The sequence below is a fragment of the Mustela lutreola genome, chromosome 11 (genome assembly GCF_030435805.1).
Source record: "Mustela lutreola isolate mMusLut2 chromosome 11, mMusLut2.pri, whole genome shotgun sequence".
In the NCBI taxonomy this organism is placed as follows: domain Eukaryota; kingdom Metazoa; phylum Chordata; class Mammalia; order Carnivora; family Mustelidae; genus Mustela; species Mustela lutreola.
Window position 1 is genome coordinate 62,945,141 of NC_081300.1, and position 15,659 is coordinate 62,960,799.

At 44.4% G+C, this 15,659-nt stretch overlaps 1 protein-coding gene across 5 annotated transcripts in view; it reads left to right on the forward strand.

Annotated features, from left to right (window-relative positions):
• LOC131811859 (protein HIRA) overlaps window positions 1–15,659 on the forward strand; it is an 85,357-nt gene that overhangs the window by 31,121 nt on the left and 38,577 nt on the right. For all 5 annotated transcript variants that reach the window (XM_059140819.1, XM_059140821.1, XM_059140822.1 and 2 more), the window contains 8 exons: window positions 564–724; window positions 2,492–2,659; window positions 4,954–5,067; window positions 7,289–7,359; window positions 8,039–8,144; window positions 9,202–9,417; window positions 10,387–10,472; window positions 14,829–15,026. In XM_059140819.1, the coding sequence (XP_058996802.1) occupies window positions 564–724; window positions 2,492–2,659; window positions 4,954–5,067; window positions 7,289–7,359; window positions 8,039–8,144; window positions 9,202–9,417; window positions 10,387–10,472; window positions 14,829–15,026 (1,120 nt within the window). The remainder of the gene's footprint in view (window positions 1–563; window positions 725–2,491; window positions 2,660–4,953; window positions 5,068–7,288; window positions 7,360–8,038; window positions 8,145–9,201; window positions 9,418–10,386; window positions 10,473–14,828; window positions 15,027–15,659) is intronic.

The following is a 15,659-nucleotide window of genomic DNA, read 5'->3' on the forward strand; positions in this document are numbered from 1 at the left end:
AGTTGGGGTGGCATTTAGATTACAGATCTCTAGGACATGCTATCTCATACCCCTTTGTCCTTTGTGATGACTTACAAAGAGCTTTCACCACAGTGCTCCATCCCCTGAGCTATTAGGCCTGCTTTTAGCTGCCAGGAAGGTTCAAATCACAAATATTGATGTTAAAGCACAGGTGGGCATGGCCTCCAGATGGAGAAACCACTGGTAGAGCTGCCAACCACAGACAAGTCAAAGGGGCAGAATTTGACTCTGGCCAAACCTGGATCCCTGCTTGCCTGCCCTTTAGGGGGCTTATGCAGGCTCAGTATTAACTGTGGCTAAAGGGAAATCATAATGCCTGCTCCTGGGTGTAGTCCTTCTTTCAAGTTGCGTTTGGCTTGATAGGGATCAGATTAGGGGCCTCTTTGCTTGTGCCCAGGGATGGGAGCTGGCCAAGGTGGACTCCTGAGATCCCTTCTCTTGGCTAGCCATTCCATAGCCCATGGATTGCAGCTCATGTTTCTATATAGACTCATCATTTTCCCTTAGCTAATGCTTTCCCAATCTCCTCTTTACCTCCACAGAAATTCTAGCTACGCTGAGAGGCCATTCTGGCTTGGTAAAGGGGTTGACTTGGGATCCTGTTGGTAAATACATTGCCTCTCAAGCTGATGACCGTAGCCTAAAGGTGTGGAGAACGCTGGACTGGCAGTTGGAGACCAGCATCACCAAGCCTTTTGATGAGGTAAGAAGACATCTCAGGGAGTTTGGTCCAGCAGCCTCCCTGGCCTCCACGCACAGACGAGAAGCTGGCTGGGGTCCATACATTGTGATTGAACCAAAAAAGTTCTCTGGGGTGGGCACTTGGCCCAAAGAGTCAGATGATGAAAATCTTTCACTTCTCAGACAGTATGAAATGTCCAACTTTGAAGTGAGAAAAAGCTGAAGAGAACTTTAGTGATGCCTCCATAGCATTGTGCAACACAGGTAGAGGAGGCCTTCTCTTTTATTTCTTCCTGACTGTGCTGTGGCTTTACTCACTGACTTGTACTCTGCAGGCCAGCCCACTTCTCTCTCGGGTAGTGAAGCAGTGCCTCATGCAGAATGTCTGGATGTCAGACTGCAGTGACTTGGGTAGTATTTTCCTACCTTTTATTTGAGTTCTTGTTTCATGTGGAATCAGAGTTCAGGGTCTCCCTTATTTGTTAGATATTTCTTAAGTGCCTGCTATAAGAAGGGTAGTACTGGATAAAGGAAATGAAAGTGGACTGAGATAGAGTCTCTCCCTTGAAGCTTAGAACCTGGTGGGAAAGATAGACTTTCACATTCATTGTGAGTATGTTGATGGAGTTGTCCAGAATGCACAGGAACAGCCAAGGAGTACTGATTGCATCAGAGGAAGGGCTATGAGCAAAGTTTTGCAGGAAGTCTAGACATTTGCCCATAAGTTAAGGCTGGCTGCAGAAGGAAAGTGGAAATCATGAATGCAGTTTTCCCCAAACCAGCAGTACCACATGAGCACTGGTATTAACCCTGCTGAGTCCTACCCTCCTTAGGAGTACGTGCCCTCCATGTCAGAGGACGTGGGCCCTAATGCCTTCTTGGGCTCCTCCTCAGGGATCCGGCAACCAGGCAGCAGTATCCCACTAGCAGGGTTCCTGGGGCAGCTATGGAGATGGACAGGAATGTTTGGAATCCCAGTTGGGAGCTGGTGGGACTCCTTAGCCTCAGGTGGGCCTGCATGGGCTTGAGGCAGCTGTGTCACTGTACTCAAGGCCATGCATCATCCTACCCTCCTCTAGGGTTGTGAGGCCAAGATAATAATTCCTAAGTCATTCAGGCTGCCCTGGACTGACCTTGAGCTTTAGAAGGCTGTTTTCTGGCCCATATCATCTCACTTTGCAGGAATAATAATGTGGAGGGATGCCTTGCTTCAGGCCTAGTCCAGATCAGGGGAACAATATCTTTCTGCTATGGATTTAATGGTTTATATGGGCTTTACAAAGCTCTTCTCATTTGCTAGTTAGTAGCACCACCAGTCTTCAGCTGAGGCAGGCTGGAGAAAGCATGTAGCGGCTCATGGTCACTGAATGCATCACAGAGACAGGGTCCTGAAGGTCCACAGAGCTCTTTCTCCACTGAAGTGAATGCTCAGCAGATCTCATGTGGTAAGGTTAACATGCTAGGCAGAAGAAAGAGGTCAGTGGCCAGACAGATTTGGCCCAAACAGAACTGACAGAAGAAGTGGCTATTGATCGTCTAGATGCCACTATGTTGTGCTTAGCTCCCAGAGGGGAGTATAGGGTGCTGCAGCTCCCAGTCTCACCTAACAGCCTTTTTTGTCAAACACCTAGAGGGACTGGAGTGTTAGAGCTGTTAGCATAGCCAAAAGCTGGTGTACATGCTCTGCCATCATACATTTATAAATCAGAATTCGACTCTATTCTTGAGGACAGAGTTTTGGTCACACAGTTGGTCTTGAGCTCCTTCCAAATGCACATGTTTCTTTCAGTGTGGAGGGACAACCCATGTGTTGCGGCTCAGCTGGTCACCTGATGGGCACTACCTGGTATCTGCCCACGCCATGAACAATTCTGGCCCCACTGCCCAGATCATTGAACGAGAGGGCTGGAAGACCAACATGGACTTTGTCGGGCACCGGAAAGCTGTGACTGTTGTGGTGAGTGTACTTAGCCTCCACCTGGGTTCTGTCTTGCTCCGAGGCTGGGTCACATGTGGGGCTTAGGTGGTGGGCTTTGAGAGTCAGCACATGCCACATTTTTGTTTCATTTTGATTACTTTTGTTTCATAATTTTTAAACACATTTTACAAAACAGAATACATACTCACATATTTTAATGAGTTTCACCAAAATCAGTCTTTGATTGGGAACATTGTAGCTCCACACTAGCCTTTTTCCATATTTGGGTCAGGTCCTGTGTACTCAAGCATGGTGGTCCTGACAAGTGCTCCAGTAGCATGTGCCTGCTAAGCATGTGTGCCTATACCCCAGCCATGGCCAGGTGTGGCTGTGAGGCCATGCTGTGGATCACCTGAGTCTGGGGCTGCCCTGCCCAATCTTGATATGGAGGATGAAGGGTATCAGAAGATACGGGCTACTTTTAGTGACGGTTTTCTCAGCACTGGGCAACCAAAACAAAGTAAATAGGTTGGTGGACTAGGGTTGACAAAAGTGAAGGATCAGGGGCGCCTGGGTGGCTCAATGGGTTTAAGCCTCTGCCTTCGGCTCAGGCCATGATCCCAGGGTCTTGGGATTGAGCCCGGAATCAGGCTCTCTGCTCAGGAGGGAGCCTGCTTCTCCCCGTTCTGTCTCTCTGCCTGCCTGTCTGCCTACTTATGATCTTTGTCTGTCAAATAAATAAGAATAAAAATATTAAAAAAAAAAAAGTAAAGGATCAGGGGCACCTGTGGCTCTGTCGTTAAGTGTCTGCCTTTGGCTCAGGTCATGACCCCAGGGTCCTAGGATCGATCCCCACATCGGGCTCCCTGCTCAGCAGGAAGCCTGCTTCTTCCTCTCCCACTCCCCCTGCTTGTGTTCCCTCTCTCGCTGTGTCTCTCTGTCAAATAAATAAATAAAATCTTTTAAAAAAAGAAAAGAAAAGATGAAGAATCAGCCAGGACCCTGATCTCAGTTTTGTGTTACTTAAAATGGGCTAATCTTTCCAATTGTTTAAATTAATAATAAATATTATAGTGGTGCCTGGGTGGTTCAGTCAGTTAAGCATCTAACTTGTGATTTCAGTTCAAGTCATGATCTCATGGGTTGTGGGATCAAGCCCATCATTAGGCTCTGTGATCAATGGGAAGTCTGCTGGAGATTCTCTCCCTCTCCCCCTGCCCCTTCCCCCTACACACTGGCTCACTCATTTTTTTTCTCTCTCAAATAAATAAATTTTTAATAATAATAAATATTATATGTTGTGACTTAGAATATATGTTTTATACTAATAAAATACTGCTGCTTTAATTTTTTTTGTATTGGAACCCATGTAAGACTTTGTTTGAGCCCAGGTCCTTGTTATGAAAATGTTTGAAAATCACTGCTTCAGCATAGTACTATGCTTCCGCATGACTGTCAGGTGGTCCTCATAGGCACTGTAAGAGTGGCTCTGTGAGATCATGGTATTGATGCCTCTCAGGCAACTCAGGGTAAGACTCAAGACCATGGTACACACCTCCAGGTTCTATGTTGTCTGGTCTTTATGCCTACCCTCTGGAATTAGAACCCCTGTGGGCCAGGCCAGCTGATACCAGGCTCCAGGGAGCCACCCTTCTCCTCAGTTGTCCTGGCTTGGGGTCTCCAGTTCTGAGTCTAGAGTTCTTATCCCTTTCAGTCCAGGAATGTGGCAGGAGCTCTTAGTGTACTTGCCAAAAGCAGCACCCAGGTTACACTGAGGATAGCCCCCGGTACAGACTTTAGCATGACTTAGCTGTCATCCCTGGCCAAGTAAGATTATTCAGGGTTAATCAGTATCTGCTAGATAGTTTTGACTAAGCATCACCTACAGTGAAGGGAGAGGATTAATGGGGTAGATATCTGACAATCCCACTGACCTCTGTCAAGACTTTGTACCGAAAGCCAGGTCCTGGAACTGGCCTTTCTCAGGCCAGAAGGAATTCACAGAGCCAATTTCAGTAGCTCCCATGCCATCAACCTGGCTACAGGCCCAGAAATGGAGATTTGGTGGAGCCAGCTTCAAATCCTTGTCCCACCACTTACTTATTGGGTAACTTGGCCCACATTTCCTGGCCTCCCTAAAACTCCATTTCAACCTCAGCAAAATGCCTTCTGGGTAGTGATGAAGATGAAGTAAAGCATGCTGAGTGCCTGGGGCTGGGAGAATGTCATTGTGGGTTTCCCGCAGACAGGATGGTATTGTGGTATATTTCTGAACCTGGCATGGGGTGTATGCTTGATGCTTAATTACTTTAACATTTGTTATTTGGCTTTAGAAATTCAACCCAAAAATCTTCAAAAAGAAGCAGAAGAACGGGAGTTCTGCAAAGCCCAGCTGCCCGTATTGCTGCTGTGCTGTTGGCAGCAAGGACCGTTCTCTCTCCGTCTGGGTGAGCCCCGACTCCCTCCCCCCAACCCCCCAACCCTCGCCTAAGAGCTTTTGTGGCTCTTACAGGGAGAATGAGAAGGGCCTGTTGAAGGAGGTGGAGCCCCGAGGCCTGGAAGAGTCACTTTTAGTGGTGCTCAGTATGTGCTTCCACCCTACACCTGGGATCAGGCCCCCTGGTTACCCCAAGAAGAAGGGAGGACTAAAGACTAGGCTTGGGCCCAGGTAGAAAAGGTTACCCAGAGCCCCAGTCTGAGCAACTCCGTGTCCAGACTCTGGGATATGCTCAGTTGGTATGTTGTGTTTGCTTCCTTTTGGAAAACCTTTCTGTCTATATATAAAACTTAAAGCCAAATAAATAAATAACTAAAATTTTAAAAATAACCTACAGCAAAAGTATTCACCTAAAGTATATACCTCAGTGTGTTGTCATACACGTATGACATACATATATACAGTCTAACCACGAACCTGTAACCCCTCATCCCTGCCCCCACTTGCCCCCAGTCAAGACCCCACTTCCCAACCCCCTTTGGCCAAGGCAACCACTCCAGTGATGTCTGCACATCAACGAGTTGTGTAGTTGTATTGCTTTCACTTGATTTAATGTTGTTGAGATTTGTGTTTGTTGTTGGATTTAGCAATCAATAGTTTGTTCCTAACTGATTTCCCCATAAGCAGAATGGACTTATAGTTGTGGAGCTGAAGGTTGTCCTCAGGCTGCCTTTATTACAGTTGTTTGTCACACAGAAATGGATTTCTGTGTACCCTGTGGCTCTTTTTTCACATGACATTCTTTTTTTTTTTTTTTTTTTAAAGATTTTATTTATTTATTTGTAAGAGAGAGTGAGAGCGAGCACAGGCAGACAGAGTGGAAGGCAGAGTCAGAGGGAGAAGCAGGCTCCCTGCGGAGGAAGGAGCCCGATGTGGGACTCGATCCCAGGACGCTGGGATCATGACCTGAGCCGAAGGCAGCTGCTTAACCAACTGAGCCACCCAGGCGTCCCTTCACATGACATTCTTATCGACGTTCTTATTCACATGACATTTCAGAACCTGAACCTTAGTGCTATCATAGGCACTTCCAGGCATGTTCTTCCTGGGGTCCTGCTGGCCTGCTTTGACCAAAACATTCCTGATCCCATTTTCTTGGAATGCTAAGGTCAGGTGTTCACATGGGTTCCAGATTTCTGAGTGGTCTGTAGGCACATTTTTGAGAGAAGAGACAGGGCTATTTTTTTTCTGAAAATGGAATTAGGGGAGGGGCAAGATTCTTCTTGTGGATTCCAGGTAGCTCAGATTTCCTCTCCTCAGGACTAGGGTAGCTGTAGCAGCTCTTCCCCCACAAAAGCAGCACCTGATGGGAGCCATGCGGAAGGTGCATGGGAGCCATGCAGAAGAAGCCTACCACTCTGTGGCCCCTAGACCTGTCAGCAGGGTGGTCAGACATTAGCATGTGAGCTGTAGGGATGTGGAGATGACACACAGCCCAGCCTTTGAGTGACTAGATACAAGTATGCATGTGGTGAATGTTGTGCAGTCATCAAAGAGAGGTTTTTATGGTGTTTGATGACATACTAATTATGTATTAAATGAAAAGCAAGCACAGTCATCTGCCAAAGAATAAAATATTTGCACAAGATAGACCAGGAGAAAATAACTCAAGTGTTATAGTGGTTAACTGTGGGTCTGGATTCAAGGCAACTTAAACTGTTTTGGTGTTGGTGGACTATCCGCACACAGTTTTTAGAATGAGCCCATGTGATGTATGTAGCCAGTTACAGTGAGCTTTGCATTAATACATACCAAACTCCTTGGGCCGAGATGTCCTGGCTTCTCTCCGAGGCTCTTTTCCTCTCCTGGGTGCTACTTTTGCTGCCTCATTTTCAGCCCAGGCCTTGACATCTACCCCTGCTTGTAGACCTCTGCACAGGTCATGGCCTTTTTAGAACCACCTTCTCCATTCTTAGTTGTCTATGTATAAATCCATCTCCCCTGGCAGACCACAGTGAGCCCTTCGGACAGGGGCCATACTGAAATGTCTGTTTTGGCAAGTTTTGGGTTCCATGGCTTGGGATCTTGCTGGTCGCTGTTTGAATAGAGTCCAGTATGCCCTGTATGTCAACAAAAACTCAGACCAAGGCTTCTAGGACTATTGATGAGCTGAGTGGACAGAAAGCAGTGTTCATTCATTTCATTAACCTCTCCTCCTCCTTTTTTTCTAGCTCACATGTCTGAAACGGCCTTTGGTTGTCATCCATGAACTATTTGACAAATCCATCATGGATATTTCCTGGTAAGATAGATTCTTTTTAAAATGCACAGGCTAGGAAAAGAGAAGCCATATGTTGGAACATGAGGCTTCTGGATGTGATTAGGGTCAGGTAGCCAGGGACTCTCCCCACCCCTCAACCCTCCAAGGTGTGGGAGCCGGACCAGATCCCTGGGGTGCTGTTTGCATATGATTCAGAAAAGGGCAACCTGCCCCTGCCATTGGGAGAATGTCTGCTGCTGTGCTCCTTGCTTTGTTGGCATTTGCCTGTAGAAAATACTTCTTAGGCAAACTGGTATTTGGAAAACAGAGAGTGCTATGATTCTGGTTTTGCTTCACTTTGTCATTGCATGAACCAGATTAGCACAAATGTGGAGACACATTTTTTGCTTTTCAACGACCTCATCTAGATACATACTTAATGTTTTTTTTTAAGTGATTTCAAAAACAAAAATGAAATTCTTACAAAAGAAGAAGTATACTTTGCACATATGCTTAGAATTAGAACTAAAAGATACCAGAACCTGCTAGGGCGTGATTGTCTTTCCTGTCCTCACCCTACCAGGGAATGCCACAGAAGGTAATGAAGGGTTTCTGGCATCTGCATAAAGTCCTGCATGTCATCCTCCCGGTCCACCCTTGGGGGTGTCAGTAAGCCCCATAGGCACTTGCTCTCCAGGCTGCTAATGGCCATCTCTTTCAGGACTCTGAACGGGCTGGGCATCTTGGTGTGCTCCATGGACGGCTCTGTGGCATTCTTAGATTTCTCCCAGGATGAGCTTGGAGACCCCTTGAGTGAGGAGGAGAAGGTAAGAGAACATTATACCTTCAGCTAGTGGCCTGAGTGCTGCACTTGCTCTCGGGCCATGGAAATAGCTCTGAGAGGCCCCTTCAGTTGGACCCTCCTTTTAGGATATACACAGACACATTGTTTCTTAAAATATTGTTGGGTATTTGTCTTTTATAGTTCATAATGCTTATCTTCTTTACAGAATAGATTAAACATGAGACTCTTATTCATGTCAGAAATCAGTTCTAGAACTAAGAATAAGTTGGCATTTTTTCTTGAGCTTATAATTAGCTCCACACTGAAAAGTTTTCACCCTGGGAGATAGCAGGAGTGACACCCAAGGGTGCCTGCTCATGTCACTTTCCCCGTTGTCTTATAGACACCTAGTTGCCAAGGAGTATCAACTATAACAATAATATTAGTCATTTCTTAGCACTTACTGCATTCCAGACTCTGGGCCATGCATTTTGCATGTATTATTTTGTATGAATTATACAAAAACCTTCAAGGAAGGGCTCATTTTATCAATGAGGTAACTAAGCCTTAGAAAATAGTTTGGCTCTTTGCAGAGACCACACATGATCCTAAGATTTGAGAACAGAACCGTAACTCATGCCCATAGGCCTTCTTCCCTCTGTGCTTTGCCCAGGACAGGGAGGCCAATGCGCTCTTTAGGGACTTTGGGACAGGCCCTGCTTAATGGACCGTAGATTTAGAAAACAGACATTTTTATAGATGGATCTTTGATGACACTTAGTGAAATGTATTCGTTTGTCTGAAAGAAGCCTTATAAAAGCCCAAAGCAGATGGGTGGCTCTCCCCTTCAAAGTTCAATTACTGGTATAGGCTCCCTCATAAGCTACTATGTGGACCTCCCACTATGATGTAAACCCTTTGGGGGTAGAATTAAAAGATACAAAAAAAAAGACATACCTAAAATGGTATTTGACCACTGCCCAGGACTCTCTCCAGTCTGAGAATCAGGAGACCTAACATGCCGCTCACCGACTGGTACGCACTAGCCACCACTTTGCTGCCCACAACTAGTCTATTGCACTTCTCTCTGCTTCCCCTAGAGCCGCATTCACCAGTCCACGTATGGCAAGAGCTTGGCCATCATGACTGAGGCCCAGCTCTCCACAGCCGTCATTGAGAACCCAGAGATGCTCAAATACCAACGCAGGCAGCAGCAACAGCAGCTGGACCAGAAGAGTGCCTCGGCCAGAGAGACGAGCTCAGCTGCCTCAGTTGCTGGTGTCGTCAACGGGGAAAGTCTGGAAGACATTAGGAAGGTGGGGTCTCAGCCCCATAGCACTGATGACGTGGGTCCGTGGGTCCAGACCCGGGGACAGGGGAAGAGGCGCATGCAGTCCATTGAACAGAGCACAGATGCAGGTGGTGGGGAAGCAAGTGTATGCTGTGCCTAGAACAGGACCTAGGGGTTAGCCAGCTTGGGGCTACTTAGCCCTATTGCCATCAGCTCCATGAGGTAGTAATGAAGCCTAAGGCACTTTGTCAAAAGCTTCTTTGTCCCAAGGAGCTCTAAAGGAGGTCATCTCTTGCGGGAACTGACAAAATCTCACTTTTAGCTTTCTAGGAAATTCTCAATCATGAGAACGGTAGGTTTCAGGTTCTGTCATGAGGAGATGTCTTTGGTTTCCCCCCTTCTTTCTCTGGAAGCCCATGTCTCACTGTGGAGTGGGGGTGAACATGGGGCAGGAACAGAGCAGGAAATGTCGGGATCCCTTGGGGAGCTTAAACCATCTTCATGAGCTTGTGCAGGGTAACAAACCTCCCTAGGTAGTTGAGACACAATGTGTGACTGGGAACCTTTGATTTTATGAGCCTTCAGTGGAAGAAATGACTCTGATGAGAGAAGATCTGCAGATCACAGCTTAGAGACAAGAGTGGCTTACAGATGCAGGTTTCCTTCATCCCTTCAGTGAGCCCCATGGCTGCTGGGCTGAAGGGGCCTGCTCACTGCCCAGAAAGCCTGGCCAGCCTGCAGTGCTGGTGACGGAGAGCAAAGTGTTGCAGCCAGTTCAACTGGGAGCTTTTCTGTCCTTGCTGATTTACTGTGCAGGAAGTTGAACACACACCTGACAAAAATGCTTGGTTTTTGATTCAGCAGCTTAGTTTAGTTGAACCAGAAAGGCCATAGAAAGAGAAGTTAAAATTCATTTCCTTGGAAGCCTTATTTTTTGATACGTGGAGATACTTAGCAGAAACTTTTCTATTCATATGTCACTCTCCTTTGCCAGAATCTTTTGAAGAAACAAGTTGAGACTCGGACAGCAGATGGTCGCAGAAGAATCACGCCTCTCTGCATAGCACAGCTGGACACCGGGTACTTGTTCACTCACCGAGCTTTCTGTGGCCTTATCTGGGGAGGTCTTCCTCTCTCCTTTCAGCAGTTAACACTTTCATAATCAGGGTCTTCACGGGCTCTTGGTCCAGTCTGGAAATGGGGGAGTTGAGCCCAGCTTCCCACCAGCCTCAAAGCCCTGTGCTTCCTCCAGAGCCCTTAGGCACATTTGACTCATCAGAAGGTGGGCAGGGAGGAGCCCGTGATAAGTCAGAGGGCAAAGGCGTCTTTGAAGGGCCAGTGTGTCCATATGGGCAGCTCTGCCTCGTTGGTGGGGCATTGAAGACACCAGGGAGAGAAGTCGGACTGATTTTTTTCTGTTTCATTTTTCCCTTTTATAGCCTTCTGTATACACTCTGTTGAATAGTAAAAACCCAAAGAAGGACATAAACATTACCCGTAATCCAGTTTCTGAGATTTAATCATGTTAACATTTTGGCATCTGTATCTCTGGTCTTCTTTTCCCCACTTGTTCCTGTATCTTGACCTTGCATCCTTTTTAATAAATAGTCCTCTGAAGCATTGGCTTGCTGATTGTCCAGGTTCCCAGGCTGTGAATGCACCATGATTTACTTGACCAGCCCCTTAACTGTGGACTTACAGTTTATGTCCAGTGTTTTGTGATTATAAATGAATCTTTGAGCACACCTGTGACTGTCACCTCAGGATACTTCCCAGAAGTGGAATTGCTGGACAGAGAATAGGGCTCTAAGGCACATTTCCCTGGAGGGGGCAAAGAAGGGAGAAGTGGACCCAGTCACCATTTGCTGTTGTCTCAACATCTGTAGTCAGGCTTGCTTTTATATTGGTCATTCTCCCCAAAACAATGTATATTGATTGAAAGGATAATAAGGTCCTGCATGAAAGAAATAGACCCCCACTGTTAAGGTGATTCATTCTGGTTTTCTATTCAACCAGTCTGCTCAGGACATCACATATATACTAGTCCTCTGCACTTTGCAGTTGTTCGTCTGTGAGGTGTCCTAGATCTTCTTTGAAGTCTGAAAAAACCTTCAGTCATATGGTATGCTGATATGACTTCCTCATGTTAAGGGTGTGCAGGTTCTGAGGCCCTGGAGAGCAGAGACCTGACCAGATAGAGCCAGTACCAGGTCTCCTGACTCCTCCCAGAGAGTAGTTTTCCTTTGATCAAGCCTTTTTCCATTGTTAACCTACTAGTGGGTAATGCCATATGCTTACTTTTTATTAGAACAAAATCAGACAGGTATGTGACTATGCCTTGAACACTGAAGGGTTTGTGGGAGTGAAGGTCCTGGAGGTGGTGGTGATGGTGGCACTTTTCTTCTATGGATCCTTTCAGGCCTTACTTGATGGGGAGACAAAGGTGGTAGGTGGCTTTCTATCTGTGCTACAGGGTGTATATTTCTGACACCAGAACTTGATTCTTTTGGTTTGGAAGGCTTTGTTGCCCTCTTGATTCCCAACAGAATAGGTAATGATTAGCTTAGCTAATCAAGCCAGAAAAGTATTTTAAATGGAAATAATCACAGATAAAGAATGAATCAAAAGTTTGAAAGACTTCTTTACTGAATTCTATGCAAATAAGTTTGAGAATAGATGATTTTGAGGAAATAAAATTATAAAAACAATAAAATCTATACAGCTAAATTATTATAGAAGAAATAAAGGATGCTGTCACAGAGCTAACCTACCAAAAGCCACCAGGCTAAGAAGGTATCACAGGGAAATTCTAATAAAGTTTTCATTCTAATCATTCTAATGATTAGAGGGACAGATCATTGTAATATTCTTAAAAATACTCCAGTGCACAGAAAAAGGAAAACTTCCCAAACCTTTTTTGAAATGAACATAATATTTACATCAAAAACATGACAAAGATAGAACATAATAAATGCCTGATCAATCTCATTTCTGAATGTCAGTTCAAAAATGCTAAAGAAAATAGTAACAGAAACTTACAGTGTATTACATTGCTAATACAATATGACATGGTAAGGTTTATATTTCAGGGAAGCAAGGCAGTTCAAATTTTGGGAAACTTAATTTGATTCTATATGTCAAAAGATCGAAGGAAATACGTGATCATCTCCACGAATGCATAGGAGACATTTTTACTAATGTTCTGATTTAAAATTTAGTTAAGTATGAATAGATGGATATTTCCTTAATTTGATTAAAAACTACCTTATTTTAAAGTAAATTCAGAAACTAAACAAATAAGTGTCCTTTCTTGTTGACTATACTTTAACATTGTTCTGGAGGTCCTAGCTCATACTGTCATCAGGAGAAAATAAATTGAAGAGAAGGTGGTAAAATGTGTCATTATTTAAAGACGGTCTGATGCACAAAAGAGGCAACTGGGAAAACTGTCATAGATAGTACAATAGGACAAAAAAATGACTGGATGCAACCGATGAAGAAGATCTATACCTTTAGAAGATATAAAGGGAGAAATCACTTTCACAAATGCAGTACCTAGAATGTAGCAAGAAATGTAGCTCTTTATGAAGAAAAAAAATTCAATACTGAGAGAACTAAAAGAAAATTCAAAGAAATAACTGAAAATGCATACCATTTATTCTGTAGGATAACTCAACATCATAAGATGATCTCTCTCAACATAAGCCCATACAAATAACTAACAGCAGTTTTCAGAATTAGGCTGATTCTAAATTAATGGAAAAATATGGTGAAGACTGGCTCCACCAGAAATTAAAACTTATGAACTATAATAAAATAGATACTAACACATGACTAGAGCAGTGAAATACAATGGAAAACCCACAAGTAAGCCCAAATATTTACGAGAATTTTAAAGGTAGCATTTTGCATCAGTGATGAAGCATCAGGTAATCTAATAAATGAGAGGACTACCTACCCTCTAGAAACAACCTCCCTACCTCACAACTTAAAATTAGATACTTTCTGAACAGCTCATAGATTTTTTTTTTTTAATATTTAGCTTTTTTGTTGTTTAAAATTTTTAGAAGATTCCCTAAGAGAATATTTTTAGGATCTCAGAGATTTAAAAAAAAAAAAAAAGACATTTTTTTAAATGACATAAAATTTAGATCACACAAAAATAACATTTTGGGGGCAAGGAAAATTGCACCATAAAAAGTCAAAACACAGCATCTTGGGAACACCTGGCTGGCTAAGTCAGAAGACCACACAGCTCTTAATCTAGGGATTGTGAGCCAAGCTCCACAATGGTTGTAGAGATTATTTACAAATAAAATCTTTTTAAAAATCCTAGGGAAAATACTAATTCTTCATATAAGGAATATTTTAGTTCTATAAATAGGTCTTATAATCAATAATAAAGACCAGTACCAGATAGAACAATATACAAAGGATATAAACAGATCACCAAAAAAGGAAATCAGATGCTTCTATATTTAAAAATTCCAATCTCACATCAAAATAATTGCAAATTAAAATGATAGTAAGTTACTGTTTTTTACCAGATTGTCAAGTATCAAAAAATTTGGCAAGACTGTTGGTGAGGGTTTGGGGAAATAAGCACTCTCGTGCGCAGCTGGAATTTAAACCTCCACGGAAGGCACTTTAGAACTATTAATCAGAACTCATTAGTGAACATTCCATCTGCTGCTGCAATTCCACTTCTAGGAATTTATCCTATGTAATATGTGAAACAACTAGTGCAAGGATGATTATGATAGGGAGCAACTTTGAGCAGCTACTATGTGTTCTAAGTATGTGCTACACTGACCACAGTCCTGAAGTCATGGGGAGGGGCCTGTCACTTCCCGTTTTGCAGATAGGAACCTGAAGCACAGAGTGGTTGAAGTGCCTAAGATCCCAGAGCTTCTATATGGCAAAGGAATGAGAACTGGCTGGATCGGCCCAGGGCCCTTAGCCTTAGCACTGCAGTGTCTTGCCTCCTGTTACAGCAGTGTCTGTTACAGGAAAAGCTGGGAGAAAGCCCTGGCATTCTTCATTAGAGGCTGGTTAGGTAAATTATGGTATATCCATACAGCCCATAATGAAAGGGAGTTTTGCTCTGTATGCTGCATTTCCTGAGTTCTGAGACACATGTTTGCACATTTTACTATCTCTGAAATCAGGGTACATTTTATAATCAGTGGCATCTAACAATTACATTTGGTAGTAATTTTTTCTTTATTAGTGGTACATAAAGTACCAGTTCATGTTAGCTTCAATTACACATAGTATATGACGTAAGTCTAGTTTTCTTTTTACTTTTCTGTAATTTTGCACATTTTCTTCCACAAAAATACTTCATCTATGGACCCAGAAAAAAATTACTTCAAACACAGAAAGTACTTGATGTGGTGTCTGATTTCCCAGGCTGATTTTTGTTCTTGACAACAGGGACTTCTCCACGGCATTCTTTAACAGCATCCCACTCTCAGGCTCCCTGGCGGGCACCATGCTCTCCTCTCATAGCAATCCACAGCTACTGCCACTGGATTCCAGTACCCCCAACTCCTTTGGCTCCTCGAAGCCCTCCACAGAGCCTGTGGCTACAACTGGCGCCAGGCCGGCTGGTGATACTGTCAGTAAGGACAGGTGAGTGGGCATGCCAAGGTTTGCTTCTGTCTCTGGGGAAAGTTCAGATTTGGACACAGTTTCACTGACACTTCATGGCTCCTTCAATAAAAAAAGAAAGAGATGCTTGATTTTTTGTTTGTTTGTTTGTTTATAAGGGCCTGCTTGGGAGGGAGACCTTGTTCAGGTGAGTCTCTGATGCACAGGGCCATAAGGACTTTACCTCCTGGGACAAGATGGAGTCCCAAGATGTGTTCCTGAGGGTGGGACCTGGCCAGGGACAGATCACCTGCCTCAGAGTCAGCCCCAGCTGTCAGCAGTTCTACACTGGAAGTGGCTTAGGTCATTGCACAGTCAGGAGCATTGCCACACCAGTCATCTCAGAAAGGGTATCTGGGGAAGGACAGCTCCAGATCTGTAAGACATTTTTAACAGTTGGCCCTACAGATCTTGGGTAAGGAGGGGGGCTCCCAGATACCAGCCAGGTGCCTGGTGTGGGATCCAGGCAGGTGGATGTGGTCAATAGGAGGCCCAATGGCTTTGGGACTCAGCTTATGTGACCTGCTTGGGCATGGGGGAAAACCTGCAGGCTCAAGCCTGGGCCCCTCCTGTGGAGAACACAAGGGCTATGGGGTGTGCACTTGGATGAGTGTA